General features: G+C 37.0%; 3 protein-coding genes across 6 annotated transcripts; 1 reads left to right on the top strand and 2 right to left on the bottom strand.

The window, feature by feature from the left end:
* The first annotated feature begins 1,437 nt into the window (after positions 1-1,437).
* LOC113507903 (protein canopy homolog 3-like) lies at positions 1,438-3,117 on the top strand. The gene is given in 2 exon segments (XM_026890843.1): positions 1,438-2,244; positions 2,247-3,117. Coding segments are annotated over 2 exon segments (669 nt in total). The 5' UTR covers positions 1,438-2,009; the 3' UTR covers positions 2,681-3,117.
* A 106-nt stretch (positions 3,118-3,223) lies between these two features.
* Positions 3,224-4,105, bottom strand: LOC113507904. The gene has a single exon (XM_026890844.1). It carries the CDS (start codon positions 4,103-4,105, stop codon positions 3,224-3,226), a length of 882 nt encoding a protein of 293 aa, XP_026746645.1.
* Positions 4,106-5,712: 1,607 nt separating this feature from the next.
* On the bottom strand, positions 5,713-14,080 carry LOC113507902 (choline-phosphate cytidylyltransferase B-like; the record flags this gene model as incomplete). Of its 4 annotated transcripts, none has more annotated exon segments than XM_026890841.1 (7): positions 5,713-6,243; positions 7,313-7,388; positions 7,950-8,176; positions 8,816-8,985; positions 9,898-10,060; positions 11,781-11,878; positions 13,858-14,080. In XM_026890841.1, coding segments are annotated over 7 exon segments (1,011 nt in total), but the record flags the coding sequence as incomplete, so codon positions are not given.
* Positions 14,081-19,016: the final 4,936 nt, after the last annotated feature.

The following is a 19,016-nucleotide window of genomic DNA, read 5'->3' as shown; positions in this document are numbered from 1 at the left end:
CATCATTATTTCAAAAACTAATGAATAAACTCGGTGTATCAAGAATCCGCACAACAGCCTACCATCCTCAATCAAACGGGCTCGTCGAAAGATTTCATCGTACGCTCAAAACAGCATTAATAGCCAGAGGAAATAAACAACAATGGGTACAAGAATTATCTACCGTATTATTTGGATTACGTACGGTGGTCCATAAAGAAACAAACTACAGTCCCGCTACGATGATTTATGGCACCTCATTAAGATTACCGGCAGATGTTTTCACACCTGCGAAGATAGATAAGGAAGACCCGTTATTGATACGTCACTTAACGGAATCAATGGCAATGCTTAATGAGTCATGCGCTCGTGCACCCGCTCGACAACAACGCACGACATTCATACCGAAACAACTGGAAACATGCACTCATGTATTTATGCGGGTAGATGGTGGAAAAAAATCATTATCACCGCCGTATGAAGGCCCGTACGAAGTTGTTGAGAAACATGACAAGTTCTATAAGATTCGCTTGCCCAACCGAGAAGCGGTGGTATCATTGGATCGATTGAAGCCTGCCTACGTACTGCCAGCAGCCACAGAAGAAGAAGTGAAAGAAAACCAATATGTTACCCGTTCCGGCAGAACTGTTAAACCTACAAAATTTGTACGGTTTTCTTGAGGGGGGATACTGTGGGAGTCCGTCATACAACACCGATCATAACGACCGCTCCGCGCGGCGCGCGGACGGACACTGAACGCTGCCGGCCCGAACGGCCGTATTTATACCTCGAGTTCTCGGCGACGCGTCATCAACGGACATACTCCTGCGTCGATCGCCTTCAACTAACTGAGCGGCCGATGCAGCGCAACTAGTTTTTATTAAGCGTGCCGAACCCTGATTGGCTGCACACGTTGTGGACATATCGACAGCCAATGGGATGTTAGAGACTCTTAGGATGTTGGTATAAATATTGGTTTCGAAATAAATTTCACAGCATTCTCAAACTGGAGTTTTACTGAGCAACACAAGTAGTACCCATAATATTATAGTTTATGAAAGTTCATTAGAACTAAAGCAATATTAATAATATTTCTTTTTTCAGACGCTATGATTGGGGACACAAATATTTTTATGACAGATAATGAGATTACAGCAGGTGAAATAGAAATAATGATAGCAGAAGAAGCAGCCCGGGAAAAAAGATGGGTTGGGAAGCAGTCATATTAATGCTCTTGTATGGCATTAAACATTTAAATTTAAAAACAATAGAAGCCAAGATATCTTTGACTAACATCATTAGTATTAAGATGTTTAATAAACTAGGTTTTGAAGAAAAGTCCACTAGTGAGATTTTCCAAGAAGTAACATTAGAAAAAAATGTCTGTAGTGAATGGGTGAAATGGTTAAATGAGCAAGCACAATATGAATTACAAACTTGTTGATTTACTATCTTTTTTATTTCACTATGAAACCTAAAATTCAGTAGTAGATGAACTTTTTCGTATCTGCCTTTTCATCAATACTGGTTTTGTTGTTGTATGTAAACTATTTTGTACAGTTTTTTCGATTAAATATGCTTCAGTAGTTTTATTTTATATGTCTACGTACTGTTTTTTTTTAATGCAACCACAATTCGTTGAAACATATTTTCTAATACAAAGCTACTCTTACAGGAAGGTACTAACTAACATTTTAAATGGGGCAGTAAATCAGTAATTCGTCATGTAATAGCCGAATTTTAATTCAATAGGATAATAAATACAAGTAGGACAGACTATCAACATTAATGTAGTTGAAATCGTAGAAAAAGCAGAGTCCTTATTTTTGAATGCGCAAAAACTCATTTATTAGCATGCTTTTTTATTTTAGAAAAAAAGAGTCTACAGTCCATACTATAGTAAGTTTACAGCTTGAAGAATTTTCATATTATCGTCTGTGGAACTATTTCGCCAATCACTCACAAGCTCAAAGACGAGTAATGCCATCTGTCAAGTCTGAGTGGTCAACCGATTGACGCGCGCGATTGACATGTCCATTTTAATAAAAATGTTTTTCCGTGTAATTTGTTTGTATTTACTATTTACTACTCAAATATCGTGTCGTGATGACACAGAAATTAAATCAGAAGAAGATGTTGGTGTAAAGTACGCAAATCGTTGTGAGGTATGCAAAATATTGGCTACTGAGTTGCAAGGCAGACTCGAAGAGACCGGTAAAGTGCACGATGTCATCGAAATTGGATACTCCTTGGACGACGTGCAACCTAAAAAAAGACCAAGTACCAGAAGTCAGAACTGAGACTAATCGAATCCATAGAAGGTGTTTGTGACAAAATCTTGGAATACAACATCCACAAGGAACGCCAAGACAGCACCAGGTTCGCTAAAGGTATGAGCCAAACATTTAAAACTTTACACGGTTTGGTCGACAAAGGAGTAAAGGTAGATCTAGGTATTCCACTTGAGTTGTGGGATAAGCCATCTGCAGAGATTACACACATGAAAACGCAGTGTGAAAGTTTATTAGAAGAAAATGAGATGGCTGTTGAAGATTGGTATTGGAATCATCAAGGAGAGATAGATCTGAAGAAACATTTGTGTACTAAACATGCCTTGAAGGGAACTGATGACTCCTGCTTGTCTGAAGAGCTGAGCTCTTCCAAGGGAGAGCGCGGGAAAGCAGACAAGTCAGAACTATGAGATTAGGTGTTCTCTTAGAGAATTAAAAGTACAAGAACAATATACATATTCTGATTATTTCCAGTATATGAGCTCTGTGATAGGATGGAGGCATTTCAATTGTAATTTATTAAGTGTTAGTATTATTAAAAATGAAATAACTTTAATATACCTCTTGTGTCGCCATGTACTATAGAAACTGTGCATCATGCTCAAAATTTGAAAGTTTCAGCTTTTTCTACATGATAATCTCATATAATATGTGTACTTATCCTTCCCAGCATTATAATAAGATACTTTATATTGCCATTTTATGTAAATAACATCAATTACTTCTATTTTATTATATAAGCACAATATCAAATTGATTTCATGATCAAAGGCAAGTTTCAAACATTTGTAAGTCATGCTTTATTTATACAATTATACTGAAAGTTTAAATAAAGACTTAAATTATACTCTGCCTGTTGAATTAGCTACCTTTTGTGTTTGGAACATAAATAAAATGTTTATTTTCATTTAATTTATCTTGTCTATGTACATTTAAAAAATATATATTAGATATTATTCTGATGAACTGTCAGATTCTTCATAAAAACTGGACTCATCATCACTAGTGTCCTGTGTATCAATGATTGGTTCCTGTTCCATTTGGTCAAAGGTGACTTCACGTTCCCAGTCAGAAAATATTGTGTTTTTTGTTTTCGCAACTACACTCTCCCAATTTTTAGCTGTCACCTCACCACATGCGTTAATAACAAGCTGCATCATTTTGTTTCCTGTATAAGGTGGCGTAGTGTTCTTTCTTGCAGCACTTTCTTTTACTTGTGCCCAAATGTGTTCAATAGCATTGTATGATGAATGATAGGGTGGAACTCTAAGAACAGTATGTCCACATTCAGCTGCCATTTCATCAATGACATACCTTTTTTGTGGTCTATTGTCATTAACCATTTTTAGCAACTCTACCCTTAAGTATGAGTCATCCACATGCTTGCCATTAGCACAAAGCCAGTTAATAATTTCTTCCTTTTTATTTGAATTATTTGGAACTCGATTAATTTGACGCGAATGGTAGGGTGCATTATCAAGTAATACAGTTGATGGTTCCTTGAGTGAAAACAATAGTTTCCTGAACCAATTTTCATACACTTCTTCATTAATTTCTTTACGATAGTCGCCTGTGTATTTCGATTTGAACGCAAGAAGAGCATCGTCCACGAATCCTTTAGCTGTTCCTGCATGACAAATGATAAGTCGTTCTTCACCTTTGCCTACAGGTACAGCTGTTGTGGATGCAGCATTATCATCAGTCGATGATTTTGATACTCTATGGCTGGCATTGAGACAGGTTTCATTGGTGAACACAACTTTTGACCAGTCTTTTATTTCTTTAGCTTTTCTCAAAAACTCGCATCGAGCAAGGGCAATATCATGACGCTCCATTAAAAACTTTTTTTTACTTGAGTTTTTGAAATTAAATCCAATTTGCTTTAGTACTATCGCTAAGGAAGTCTTTTGACCACAAAATAAACCACTAGTACGCAGTGATACCAGCATTTTTCTTAAAGTTGGAATTTCCTTCCTGAGGTAATAGTCATATACATGACGACGAATACCGTCGGCGTTAAAGTCGTCGATTGCAGTAACTCGACAGGGTCGGCGACGTTTCTTCATTGGAGTCGAGAGTTTTTTTTGTACTATTTCATTGTCATCATACGCTACTTTACATATTTTAGTAACTGTTGAAGTACCTATGCCTAACGCCGCGGCAACACGGTCCCGAACTTTTGTTACAGGTATTAGTGGTCTACCATGACTGCTTTCCTTCTCGAAATATTCTTGGAGTCGCACCACAAACTCTCTTGTCTGTCCTTTTAACACAACTCTTTTCGGCATCCTTAAAAAACAAATGAAAACGAGGGAAAAAAATATTTTCGCGTGCGATAAAAAATTGGCACCAGGCCGTTTTATGAGGAACCTTTGGACAGTTCGGTAAGTAAATAATGACGGGCAGCCTCCGACAACCGTAAAAATTTAAATTTTACATTAAAATGTGTTTTGTACCTACTCTGTCCGTTCTAAGGTGACCTTTTTGACAGGTTGTCAAATTGTCCATAAAGTGACGGGGAATACGTTACTTTACACGATAACGGGAAATTCCATTTGATGGTCAGAAATAATTTTACTTGCATCAAATAAAATACTGTCGGTGGTGCTCGCTGCCATGTTTCTTGTCCATTTGACTTGCGACGTAGTCCCTGCTTTTTGTTTGGTAGTGTGCTACAAATATGATTATATTGCTTTTAAATGTTTTGCGACTGGCTTGCTGGTCTACTTGTGACTGGTCCTGACTGCTATACCTGATGACGTGGGTTCGATTTCCTCCCAGTAAAATGTTTGTGTAAATAGCATAATCATTTTTCTATGTCTGCGTGTTATATTACGTATGTATAACAGTTATTTAGTAGGCAGTGTGTAAAAGGGCTAGTGTGATTACGGAACTTTTTATAAGGTTTTGAATTTGGGTCCGAAACTATAGTGCAGGCAATCCCGGTAAAGGCAAACCGTTCATGACTTAAAATGGAAATAATAATGTAAGTTACAATAAGTAGTTAATCCTTAGAAATCTCGTCGTCCCTTGCCGAACGCTTATGAAAGTGGTTAGCCAAACAACTTTTTTTTTATAATTTAGAATTATACCAACTTTCTTTATATGCTAAAAAAGTACATTATTTAAGGGATTATTAATACGATATAAGTATATTTAAATGACGTGTATAGATCGTGGGTGTAAATAAGATACAGATCCCAGGTTTGAGTGGGTTATTTTGCGATTCAACAAAAGTGAAAGTCACTTCATTCGAATTTTATCAAAATCGGTCCAGACGTTTTTATAGTTATAAATTGCTTTGTCTTCGGATTTGAAGCTACCCTGGAGTGCCTCAAGTTGAGTTGCAAAAATCGAACCATAACGACAAACAAATAAACATGTAAAATGGGTGTATAAAAATGTGGGAATGAATGGGTAATGAAATAAATGAAACAAAAAGTAAACATTAATAAGCACCTTTTTAATCGACTGTCAAAAAGTGTCACCTAATAATATTTATAAATAAAATTAATATCTCAACTCTATATTTTGCATCGTTATCTTACACGATGGTAATTATGTATACGTGCTAACAACTTGCCATGCTGCAATCATATTGGGGCGAGAAGAAACTAAATTTACTTAATAAGACAAATAAATAACTATAGGATTAGGATTTCATATGATGAATCACATTATATTAAATACATTCGCTCACTTGTACTCAACGCGCATACAAAATTTAAACGACGTAATTCATACTATAATTTATCTCTTGAGGACGTCGAGAGGCCCTTGGGCGCCGGCAGCGCCGTATTTCCTTCGAGTTGCTGGACGTACATGTATACGAATACGAAGTATACGTCCGCGGGTGGTGCCTAGAGGTAGGGGCTCGTGTCCTGGTACTCCTCGTCGCTGTCGTCCGAGCCGTCGTCCGTCAGCTGTCGCTGTGCGGCCGCTTCCGAGCCAGTTTGGTCAGAGCTCGATGCATCTGTCGACAAACATCCACTCTCTTTAATTCTTCTTTATTATTCAGCTTAAAATGCAGCATTTAAACATATATAAAATATCTGTTTTGTGTATAGATGCTTTTTTTGTGCAGAATAAGGTATTTATTTTAATGTATTAATAAATGTTCAACGCTATTAAAACCTGAAGCAAACATAGCTTGTTAGTCATAAGTTCGTTGCAAAAACTGATAAAACGCTTTATAGTGACTTGTTAATTAATCAAAATTGTGTTTGAGAAGTAGATCATTATTTAACAGTGCATGGATAATTTATAATGACAAAAAGTAGTTGTACAGTATTAAAAATGTTAAAAACTGTATTTATTTAGTGGTAACAGTAGTTCCAATCATGACAACATTATTCTAAGTCATTTCTGTGACACTGTAGCATCAAAAAAGTCAGTAATATGCTATTGTTGATGAGTACACTCTAAGTAGGTACTGTACTACTGAGCCTTCTAAAAAACAACACGCATGCTTAGTTACTATTAACGTTCTACAATAATGCTATTAATTTCCAAACAACAACACTGTCACAAACTCCAACACTATCTTACTAGATATTCTAGTGTATACTAAAAAGTGATAACTCTGCGTATAGCGTGATACCAATACTTTGCAACTTTTTTTGTAATTATTTAAATAAATTCTTAATAGGTCGAATTCAAAGTGCAATCACATCATGAATGCAAACTATTTAAAAACAGCTACAGAACTTTCTTAGTTGCATTATATTGTGGCATCAGTGTAGACTAAACTTATTAAGGAAAAGTGCTTACAACCATTGAATCAGGAGTACTTTGAAAATTTGTAAAATATTTGATAGATAACATATTCCGTGCGAACGTTTAGAAGAGAGATAAATTAGTGTTAAGTAAGCCACAAAAAAAAATATTGACCATATTTACGAACCTTAGCTTATACTACATATAATCTTCAGGATATAATAGTACTTTTCTTGGTTGCACAGGTTTTAGAATAAGTTTAGTCAGTGTTTAGTGTACTGTTTCCGTGACGTAACAGTTGCAAATACAAGCGGTGCAATAATTACCCAGTTACCTGCTTGAGGCTCGTATAACGTTTCGTAGCGGCGCGACTTTGGCGGGGGCGGTGATGCTGAACTCCTGCTGAACAACCAAAGGCTTTCATTAATCACTGAGCTTATTAAATATATTGTATGTGGCGTCAGTTGAAAGTGAATTATACTCTTTAACCAATATACAGGTTTTTGAAAGAAGGTTGTGTTCTTAAGTTTGTTATCTTTGGTATTATATCGTAGACTTTAACAGTGACCAGAAACAGACCAGAGCCTTATTCCCTTTGGCTATGGCCTGCCTTAGTTATGCCAATGTTCAGCAGTATGTATGTTGGGCTCGCTTGAGCGTCATACCTACCAACAAACAACAATATCCCCCGCCCAGACTGTGCAAAATTGGCAAATAATTATGGGGTAACTCTAATACAAGCGATATCAAGTCATTCATGATTTTAGCACTACACATACAAATACAATTACATAAAGTGATTTATATTACATATCTAACCCTAGTTACTGTCAGACTGATCAATTTTACATGTTGTGTTGTTATTCTATTTAGTGATTGCAGCTAAGAAAGACGAAAACTAAGTTTATTTCGATCAGTCTTCAAGAAACTGGGTTTAAGATTTTGTATGCATTGTGTAAGTACCTGTAGACAGGTGAATGTGAGTCTCCGTTCTCGCTGGGCGGCGGCGAGCCCCGCGGCGAGGGCGGCTGGCTGAGCGCGAGCATGATGCGGCCCTTGGACTCGTTCCAGATGTTGGACAGGCGCCCGTCCGGCCCGAACAGCAGCAGGAACGCGTCGATCAACTCCCGAGACTTCTCCTCCCATTTTGTTAGTATATCAACTCGTTTCTCACCTATATTCGTCATTACCTGCAATTTCAATAATTAAATTGTTTAGAAATTAGAAACTAGCAGTGATTGTGATCTATTGTATGTGAAATATCGAAAAAAAAATGGGTCCTAGCGCAGTGAGGGCGGCAAACCAGACTAACAGAATTAAACAAGATATACATTTGAAGTATTTTTGCATGTTTCGAAACAAAGGTGTATCTCATAATACAACAATAGGTGTAATCTTGTTATGTAATCTTTTAATTTATGTTCACTTAAAAGGTCAATGATTTGGCAACAAGTCGCTTAGTTACCCCTCAAGGTTGGGACCCGACTATCTGTTTACGTAGAGGGCAACACTTCTTCGTTAAGAAATGATAAAATGAGGTCAGATGTCTTGACATACAACCGCCATTATCATATTTAACATGAGCTGTAACATCTAGATTGTTTTTTTTATAAGTGCTCTAGTAAAACTTATAATTACAAGATATTCAAATGCTTTTATTTTGTTTTTGAAAATGCCACACGCAATATTTGGTGTTTGTTTTTGTTATAAAAAGTCAAATACTTATTCATAAAGCTTACAGTCCACAATGATCAACAGACTTTTTTGGCCCATAAAAAATCCCTGTTTTATGTACTAGCTTTATGTATAAGACAGGTGTATTGTATTACCTTTTTGCCTTTATCTTTGAGCTCGTCCATCTTGTTCTGTAGGCGGAACTTCTTCTCGTTAAGGAAGGACACGTTCAGCTCCTTGGCGGAGTATCCTCGCGCGAGGTTTCGTCGCACGTAGATGTCGTAGTCGCGTACTATTCGCGCCACAATGTCTGACGTTGACACGCCTGAAATAGGAACATTGTATTTATTTCAACATTGGCCATTATAGAAATAAGAAATACATTCGGCTAGACAGTTATTTTATATCGAAAACAATAAAAAAGAGGAGAATTATAATATATAAAAATTGTTTTTCTAGGTTAGGGTAGCGGTATTTATAATGTATGTGCCATTAAAATCTGTATACCGATAAATCACACTGAATGCAGTAGCTGTATATTGTACATTGCCGTTATAAAAACTGACGTCATTTTGCCACTGACATACCTACAAATTCTCTTCATTTGTTGGTAAGCATTATTTACAAGTTTACATACAAATGTAACGTAACACTTTGCGGGTGTTGTTTTATTAAAATCATAAAAAATATGCTGTAATTAATTAGGTAAATGTTATTTAATTTGTTACCAGAGGTATTTTTTTATTAACCTTCTATTACAGTTAGCTTTAAACTTTATGCGGTTTAGGTTTTTTAAACGGCGGAAAGTATGAAATAGTTATCAGATATAAGACAAGGTGTAACGGTCGCTACTATTCAAGGTCTTGTTAATCGCTATCTACATTCATACTTTACAGTTGTCAGGCAAGTAAATTAACAAGCGAACTCTAAATTGATGAAACACTAGGGTTTTTATTTCAAGTTAAGCTTCCTGAGATCAAACAGCAGTCCCTATTCTCAATCAACTTCCAAAAGGAGTAAGGTCTGCTTTTGTCTGAATTTTGATTTAGTTCTTCTGTTTGTTACCTCTGAACTTGGGATGATAAATTATGGTCAGAGTGACAACAAAAAGGTTTTAAAGTATAGTCTTCATTAAAAGCTTGATCATAACATGAACCTGTCGTAATTTGAAACTCCTGTTAAACATTTGGATGTATCAGTCATAGTTATATACCAGTATAAAGTAATAGCGCTGTACCTTCTGTCCTCTGTGTGGCGACGAACATATCCTTGGCCTTGATGAGCGCGTACGTGTCCTCGCAGTCCTCCGTCGTGTAGGGGATGTCGTCGTGCGCCACGAAGTCGATCTTGTGCTTCTCCAGGAACTCCTCGTCGTACTCCCACGGCGCGTCCATCACCACCTGGAGAACGAAGAAATTGCTATTTTACTTGTCCTCCTGATGTCCAGAACCCCTTAAACTATTAAAACCCCAGATGGCCACTGAGCCTTCAAAAAGCAATCGATCTGACTAGCTTCTTACTTCTACTAGTAATAATTTCTACTAATTTCTACTACTAGTAACATGCTAGTCATCGATCCGAACAAACCCTAACTTCACTTTAATTGGGACCGCCAATTTGACCTCTACAGAAAAAAATACAGTATCTGCATAACAACAATGAATATATTTTTGTTATTTAATAATAAATAAAAGTTAGACTATGTATATTTTTTTTTATATAATAAAAGTGAGAGGTTAATATAATCTGCACCTGCTTTGTTCAAAAGTCCTTCAAAATGAACATCTCATTAGCATAATGTAAAGTTCGAAAAACCGGAGCGCAAACTGTAGGTATGAGCTAATGACGTCAGCGGGTCCTCTTGGGCGGTACCTCTTGGCATTTTCGACAGACGTAATCGGGTTCCACTTTTATAAATTTAATCTAAAAAAGCCGTCTGCACTTGGGCTGTAACCGGTATTCTGTATAATCGTAACCGGATTTTTCGAATGTGTTTTTATACTTAGGTACAGATTTTATACAGAGATATATAAAATCTATATTCGTCAAGTAATTACAACAATTTTATAGAAATACATGTGATCCAGTAGAGCTGAGAAATTAAACATATTTTACGCCAACTCACGTGTTCTTTTGACACGCTTAACCCTCGTAAATTGACGGAAAAAAATAAGTAGGGAAAATGAGTGCCGTTTTAAATACGATTACATTTGAAGTGCACTTGACATACTTGATGAATGATCATCAATCATAATTTAACGGTTTGATTCGTCCTGAGAACGGCATAAAAACGTTGAATATATCACGAAAGTGGCACATCATTTCGGCTCTCGACAGCTTGACGATTGATCAAGTTTTAAAGATAACGTAAAGATGTCTGTGTACCGGGAGATTACACAACAATGTCAAAATAGACTTCTAATCTCAGATTTTATTTTAGGAACGTATTTTCGTACCGTCTGTAGTTAATTTTAGACACAGGTACAAATAGACAATAGTGTTTTGTTAAGCTGCATAATTATGATCTTTTGCCATATCATTACCGGCGACCCATGTGCCTGGAAGGTCAAAATGACGCACAAACAAAGTTTTCCATCCAAGTTGCTAAGCAGAACGGGGTGAAAATCATATGCTAACTGAAATCATTAACCTTTTATCTGTCATTCTCGCTTCTCGATTTAAAAATATTTTTTATAAATTTTAACACATTCTACCAATCGGTGCATTTTGAAGTCTTCAAATCAATTGACAAAACCAAGCACTTAAATAAGATGAATCAGCAACACGAACCATAAATCATATTTTATGTTCCTAGAACGACTAAGGGCGTTGAGGTCAGGTAATAATCAATGAAGATTAATTACTGTTTATTCATTAAGTTAGCTTGAGCAAGCGCCATTGTTAACTAATTAGTTAATAACGCGATTGAAAGATATTTTCGTAACATTTTTGATCATAGACACAAAAAAATAATACTCAAAAAGGTTTTGATACAGCGTCCTTATGTCTCATTGGTAGATAAGTCATAAATCATAATACGTATTGACCGGTATATATAGGCCGTTGACACAATAGTTAACTGTAAATATGTATGTTTACTTGAAGATGAGTAACAATTACCTCATCGACGTATCTGCAATGTCTGACTGCCTCATATCGTTCGTCCTCCGTCATCACTGTGCGCCCTTTGCGGCTGTGTGTGAGTTGATCGCTGCAAACTGAAAAAAAAGAATTTATAGAACCAATAAAGACTAGTTTATGGAACAATTATGTGTCGATCCGATTATATTTATAGTATCTGTTTTTCTCGGGCCCGTTCTAATTATTTGTAGTCGTCACTATATGGGTCGGAGTGTAAACGGGGTGGGATATCCACCCTTCTTCTAGCCATCACAGCTTCTCTATACCTACTTAAAAAAGAGGTCCTGATTAAGTATTATTCTGTTCTGGTTTTGATTGCACCATTGAGATGTGCGACGGAAATGTGTCGTGCGAGGATGTCCGCTGAGCCGTTTATACCAGCACTGTGATGACGAGGCGAGGTAAATGAAGCTATTTTATTGGTTCTTTACAAACACATTCTCGCTACGCATCCTCGAGCATCTCTGGTGGGAACGCAGCCTAAATGTCACCTCTGGTGCAATTCATGCAGCTCTATTTCTGTAGGATTTATATTGTAACATGGTATTGTGTAATGTTATCGCGATTGAGCTAAATGTATGTTGATTCTGTATTTGTGTTGTATGCTACAGACCGACGTTTACAACGGGACAATGAAGTTCGCTTCCATTTTGTTTAAGACATAGTTAATATACTCGTAAGTGCCAGAGGCACGCTCTCGATTCTCGAGGATATTATTTATTTAGTTTAGTTTGTGGCTCAATTCTTGTACATAATAATTGTTTGTAATCGCTTTACGTAAGTTTACCTTCCGCATTAAATAAATTAGGTAACGAATAATTGGAAAAAGTAAACATAAAAGCAAAATGGTAAATTTAAAATGTAAGTTAAGTGGATATGTCTTGCCGGTTGGTTAAAAGTATGTTCAATTTGTAGTAACACTATAATTTAACGAAAAGATAATTATAATTTAGCCATGTTTTTTTGATATTCCTAAAGTGTCAGCATCGAATTTGTCTATACACAGAATCGATCAAACAAATATTTAATCAGAAACATTCAAGGCCAGATAATGTCTACAAATTCATCGTGAAACTGATTAACACCGGCACTAAGTAGACAATTATTTATTTATTATCATTATCCGATTGTTTACTTCTTATGCGATTGTTTACACGTGCACAATCATACCAAGTATCATACGAGGCGCTCACCAATGGGAGAGCTTTGCTGTTATCATACTAATGATGCTAGGGGGCAACATGCATTGTTTGTGCATCTGTGCACCTGTGACATTGCGAAATATTATCGAATACAATATTCGCATTACTCACTAGTTGTAACTTCAATGGGTCGCCCTAAACACAAATGATTGTTTATTTATAATACATCAACAACAGGTACTTGAATTAGGTTGTTACTGTTGTTAGACCGCAAGCGTGATCATCGCTCTATTGTCTTACTGTTGATCGATACAAACATTCAACCGCTCAAGTCCAAGGACGCACGAACTATTTCAACAGTACTTTATACCACAAGCATTATATTAAGGGTACGCGGTCAAGCATTTACGTACGTCAACACTACAACTATTTATTTAAACCGTTATTAGCTTTCGGCTAACAGCGATGGCGTGACGATATGTTCTACATCCTAATATCGTATAAACATGTCAGAAAACGATTTCAATGTATTGTTTACTAATGGAAAATATTCGGCCTACTATAACGCAGGCATTTAGTTTACAAAATTATCGGGTCAGTTTACACGTCTGCAGTTACACAGTGTTGTCGATAACACGCAGTCATTAGCACGACATTACGCATCGGTGTCATACGATGCCGATCATGCGATGACTCAGATTTGGGGGCGCTGACGCAATCTGATACACTATGAGTTTATTAAGTGAAGGGGTCTTTCTTATCATAGAACTATGCGGTAAGCAGGCTTTGATTCTTAACTGGACTATGGAGGCTTCAGTCCGTGCGAAAGAGGTCTTTAATTAAAGGATTTATTGGTCGGCAGGCTAGATCTAGTTACGGGGAAACTAAAGGGGGCGTTTATCAAGGAAACTTACCGCCGACGATGAGGTAAACGTTCGGGAACACTGTCTTAGCCTGCTGCAGCTGGCGGGCGTGTCCCTGGTGGAACATGTCGTAGATGCCGTCCGAGTAGACGCGCACCTTCCTGTGTGCGGTGCCGGCCACGGCGGCGGCGCGCGGGATGCGCCCGTAGTGGCACCGCTCGCGCTCCGCTATCGCCTCGGGCTCTGTGCTGAACGGGGCCGCTTGCCGAAGAGACTGAAACAACAAATACTAAGTTCAAGCACTATGTAACAGACTCGACCAAAATCAGAGTAAGAGTCTGACACTACCCCATTCCTCCCCCGAGGGAGTGGGTGTCACCCACGGTGAGAGTCCCCAGGGTTACAAAAAAAGGGTGATTGTCCTTTAGGCACTTCTAGGTATTTATACTGCTCATTGTGAAACTCAATATAGCAAATGTAAATTACGGGAATCAATTAACATTTATAACGCAATCTATTATATCAATTGTATGCAGTATGACTGCATGTCAGATAACTAGACGTTTGAAGTCACCTCATGACATTAATGGATGTATGGCCATGGAAATAAAAATTATAATGAAGGAACTCCAAAACCGGAACATAAGACGCAGAAAAAATGTGTCTATCAGTTGTGTAATTTTATTATTATTATAATGTGATAATTATTTTAAATGCCCTCTCGTCCTTCTTGCTTCTATGAATATTTTTAAATTAACTATTTCAAATATTTTTATTTTTATATCTTTAGTTTCAAATGTATACTGATTATGATAATGATCGTGGTTAGGCTAAAATTAAGTATGTTCTATTCATTAACGTGGTTGTAAAAATACGGATAAAGTTTTTATGGAACATAATCAAAACATATAATGGTCGAAAACTAGAATAAAAAAATGTATATATAAATGAAAACTTATACAAAACGCAAATTCCCACGTTAAAGTCCAATTAAATAACAATAATTAATGAGCATATTATTACAAGACGAGTGAACGAGATTATGTTATATTGTTGAAACGTCAAGGTTCAAACGGTGGCCGGTCACCCGGTGTCAGCCGGTAATGATAATGAAGTGGCGCGATGTGACGTCATGCCGGCTCCGGCCGCGGACATCGGGCGCAGATTAATAAAGGTTCATTCAGACGTGCCGAGAACATCGGGCGTGTTGCAATACATTGCGAAGCCGACCAGCTCTAGAGTCAAAAGCAATCAATCAACGCCGGCCATGTATCAGAACCCGCACAACTAATTCGCCTCGTCTAAACGAGCCTCAACAACGATTCATGGCTCGTTATCTAAGCACACGAGTACCGGCGCTATCAGCCAATGGTAATGTTTGTGCAGGCACTGATTACTACTTTGTCGTATTTTATGTAGCTTTGCAAAACCTTTTGTAAATTCGCTTCGATAAACCCCTGATTGGTTCGAGTTATGGTTTTAGTTTTTTCTTTGTTTATGATTGGCATTCTTAACCCTAGAAAGATAATCATATTGTGACGTACGTTAAAGATAATCATGCGTAAAATTGACGCATGTGTTTTATCGGTCTGTATATCGAGGTTTATTTATTAATTTGAATAGATATTAAGTTTTATTATATTTACACTTACATACTAATAATAAATTCAACAAACTATTTATTTATGTTTATTTATTTATTAAAAAAAAACAAAACCTCAAAATTTCTTCTATAAAGTAACAAAACTTTTAAACATTCTCTCTTTTACAAAAATAAACTTATTTTGTACTTTAAAAACAGTCATGTTGTATTATAAAATAAGTAATTAGCTTAACTTATACATAATAGAAACAAATTATACTTATTAGTCAGTCAGAAACAACTTTGGCACATATCAATATTATGCTCTCGACAAATAACTTTTTTGCATTTTTTGCACGATGCATTTGCCTTTCGCCTTATTTTAGAGGGGCAGTAAGTACAGTAAGTACGTTTTTTCGTTACTGGCTCTTCAGTACTGTCATCTGATGTACCAGGCACTTCATTTGGCAAAATATTAGAGATATTATCGCGCAAATATCTCTTCAAAGTAGGAGCTTCTAAACGCTTACGCATAAACGATGACGTCAGGCTCATGTAAAGGTTTCTCATAAATTTTTTGCGACTTTGAACCTTTTCTCCCTTGCTACTGACATTATGGCTGTATATAATAAAAGAATTTATGCAGGCAATGTTTATCATTCCGTACAATAATGCCATAGGCCACCTATTCGTCTTCCTACTGCAGGTCATCACAGAACACATTTGGTCTAGCGTGTCCACTCCGCCTTTAGTTTGATTATAATACATAACCATTTGCGGTTTACCGGTACTTTCGTTGATAGAAGCATCCTCATCACAAGATGATAATAAGTATACCATCTTAGCTGGCTTCGGGTTTATATGAGACGAGAGTAAGGGGTCCGTCAAAACAAAACATCGATGTTCCCACTGGCCTGGAGCGACTGTTTTTCAGTACTTCCGGTATCTCGCGTTTGTTTGATCGCACGGTTCCCACAATGGTTAACTTATACGGTTCTTGTAGTAAGTTTTTTGCCAAAGGGATTGAGGTGAACCAATTGTCACACGTAATATTACGACAACTACCGTGCACAGGCTTTGATAACTCCTTCACGTAGTATTCACCGAGTGGTACTCCGTTGGTCTGTGTTCCTCTTCCCAAATAAGGCATTCCATTTATCATATACTTTGTACCACTGTCACACATCATGAGGGATTTTTATTCCATACTTACTTGGCTTGTTTGGGATATACATCCTAAACGGACACCGTCCTCTAAAACCAAGTAACTGTTCATCTATGGTCAAATGAGCCCCTGGAGTGTAATTTTGTATGCACTGATGGATAAAGAGATCCCATATTTTTCTAACAGGAGTAAATACATCGTTTCTCGAAGTGTGGGCCGTATACTTTTGTCATCCATTCTAAGACATCGTATCAAAAAATCAAAACGATCACGACTCATTACAGAGACGTACACCATTGACAAAGATCGATCAAAGAGGTCATCTGTGGACATGTGGTTATCTTTTCTCACTGCTGTCATTACCAGAATACCAAAGAAAGCATAGATTTCATCTTCATTCGTGTCACGAAATGTAGCACCTGTCATAGATTCCCGACGTTTCAATGATATCTCAGCATTTGTCCATTTTACAATTTCCGAAATTATCTCATCAGTAAAAAATAGTTTGAAGCATAAAAGTGGGTCATATATATTGCGGCACATACGCGTCGGACCTCTTTGAGATCTGACAATGTTCAGTGCAGAGACTCGGCTACGCCTCGTGGACTTTGAAGTTGACCAACAATGTTTATTCTTACCTCTAATAGTCCTCTGTGGCAAGGTCAAGATTTTGTTAGAAGCCAATGAAGAACCTGGTTGTTCAATAACATTTTGTTCGTCTAATATTTCACTACCGCTTGACGTTGGCTGCACTTCATGTACCTCATCTATAAACGCTTCTTCTGTATCGCTCTGGACGTCATCTTCACTTACGTTGATCTGATATTTCACTGTCAGAATCCTCACCAACAAGCTCGTCATCGCTTTGCAGAAGAGCAGAGAGGATATGCTCATCGTCTAAAGAACTACCCATTTTATTATATATTAGTCACGATATCTATAACAAGAAAATATATATATAATAAGTTATCACGTAAGTAGAACATGAAATAACAATATAATTATCGTATGAGTTAAATCTTAAAAGTCACGTAAAAGATAATCATGCGTCATTTTGACTCACGCCGGTCGTTATAGTTCAAAATCAGTGACACTTACCGCATTGACAAGCACGCCTCACGGGAGCTCCAAGCGGCGACTGAGATGTCCTAAACGCACAGCGACGGATTCGCGCTATTTAGAAAGAGAGAGCAATATTTCAAGAATGCATGCGTCAATTTTACGCAGACTATCTTTCTAGGGTTAATGGTTGTTGTTTAAAGTTAGGGAACTGGAGTCAAATTCAGATATTTTTTACTATTTCAATTGGGTCGTTACTGACTGGGGTTTTAGTCATCCAAGTCATGTTTGGCAACGAATGAAATTTATCACCCTTTCAGAAGTCTCGTCTTATATAACGTTGTAAGATGAGACTTCTGAAAGGGTGTCTCAAGAGTTTCTAGTCAAATTCTACGCATAGAATACGTAGTAGTAGTACCTTACATGCTTAGCTATGTGTCCCTATTTGAACTACAAAACCCCTGAAGTCACGCCATTTTCAGGAGCATGAGCTAGGCACTACAAACGTAGTTATTTGGTTAATTATTCAAGAACGACAAAAGTAAACTTTTACTTATGCCATGATGATAATGCCGCCTCGTAGTGGCTCGCGTTACAGAAATGTATTCGGGTCGCATAGCTACTCAAACACTGTCTATTGCACAAGGAACCCAATTATTTATAGTGTAGCTAGTTTGGCGCGTGGCGCTACTTTATAAATAATTTTATCATATATTATATCTAATAAACCCGGTTCGACTAAAGATTCATTCAAAATGTTGTATGAGATTGAAGTTTTACAGAATCCCCATGGGCACTAGTTGATCCCCAAAGTGCCAGAGACTAGCTAACTTATTACACAAAATTTCTTCAGAATCTGTTGTTAACCAACGCGATCTAATATAGCTTCAAGATTTGGCTAAAAAAACCCAAAAAGGTTCATCTAGTAATCTCTTTAAATTGAGCATATATACTTTAAGCACTTCTGTAAGGCAGCCAAAACAAACCTTTCAAATCTGTTCAGTTCAAAGTGCTCAAGCATAAATATTCAATCGATTTGAATCTATAAACGGGTGCTTTCTTAATCTTTGTTCATTCTGTTTACAAATACGTCAATAACTTCTGACCTAACTCTCGTACACGGGATTGCATTATCAGAGACATCACGTTAATTATATGATATGTCATGCTTTCGATACTAGTCTTAGGTGATTAGATAGTGAAAATACTCGCTCTGCCATGTGATAGGCCGATTATGCGTAGTTCGAAAATAAGAAGCATAAATCTTTTGCATGAGAGTCACATGTTCAGGGAAAGGTGTGTTCAAAGAGTAATTGTTTGATAAAGAGTTATCAGATTAGATTATTCGAAATTTCTCTTTAAATAGAAAAAAATATAATACGATTATTAGACAGAAACGCTTCT

This window comes from Trichoplusia ni, unplaced genomic scaffold (genome assembly GCF_003590095.1).
Source record: "Trichoplusia ni isolate ovarian cell line Hi5 unplaced genomic scaffold, tn1 tig00003466, whole genome shotgun sequence".
NCBI classification, from domain to species: Eukaryota; Metazoa; Arthropoda; class Insecta; order Lepidoptera; family Noctuidae; genus Trichoplusia; species Trichoplusia ni.
Note: the sequence above shows the minus strand (reverse complement) of the source record. Positions and strands in the feature narration are given on the sequence as shown.

Excerpts from the sequence above, each read along its gene's own strand:
- LOC113507904 (XM_026890844.1), bottom strand. The coding sequence starts at position 4,105 with ATGGAGCGTCATGATATTGCCCTTGCTCGATGCGAGTTTTTGAGAAAA.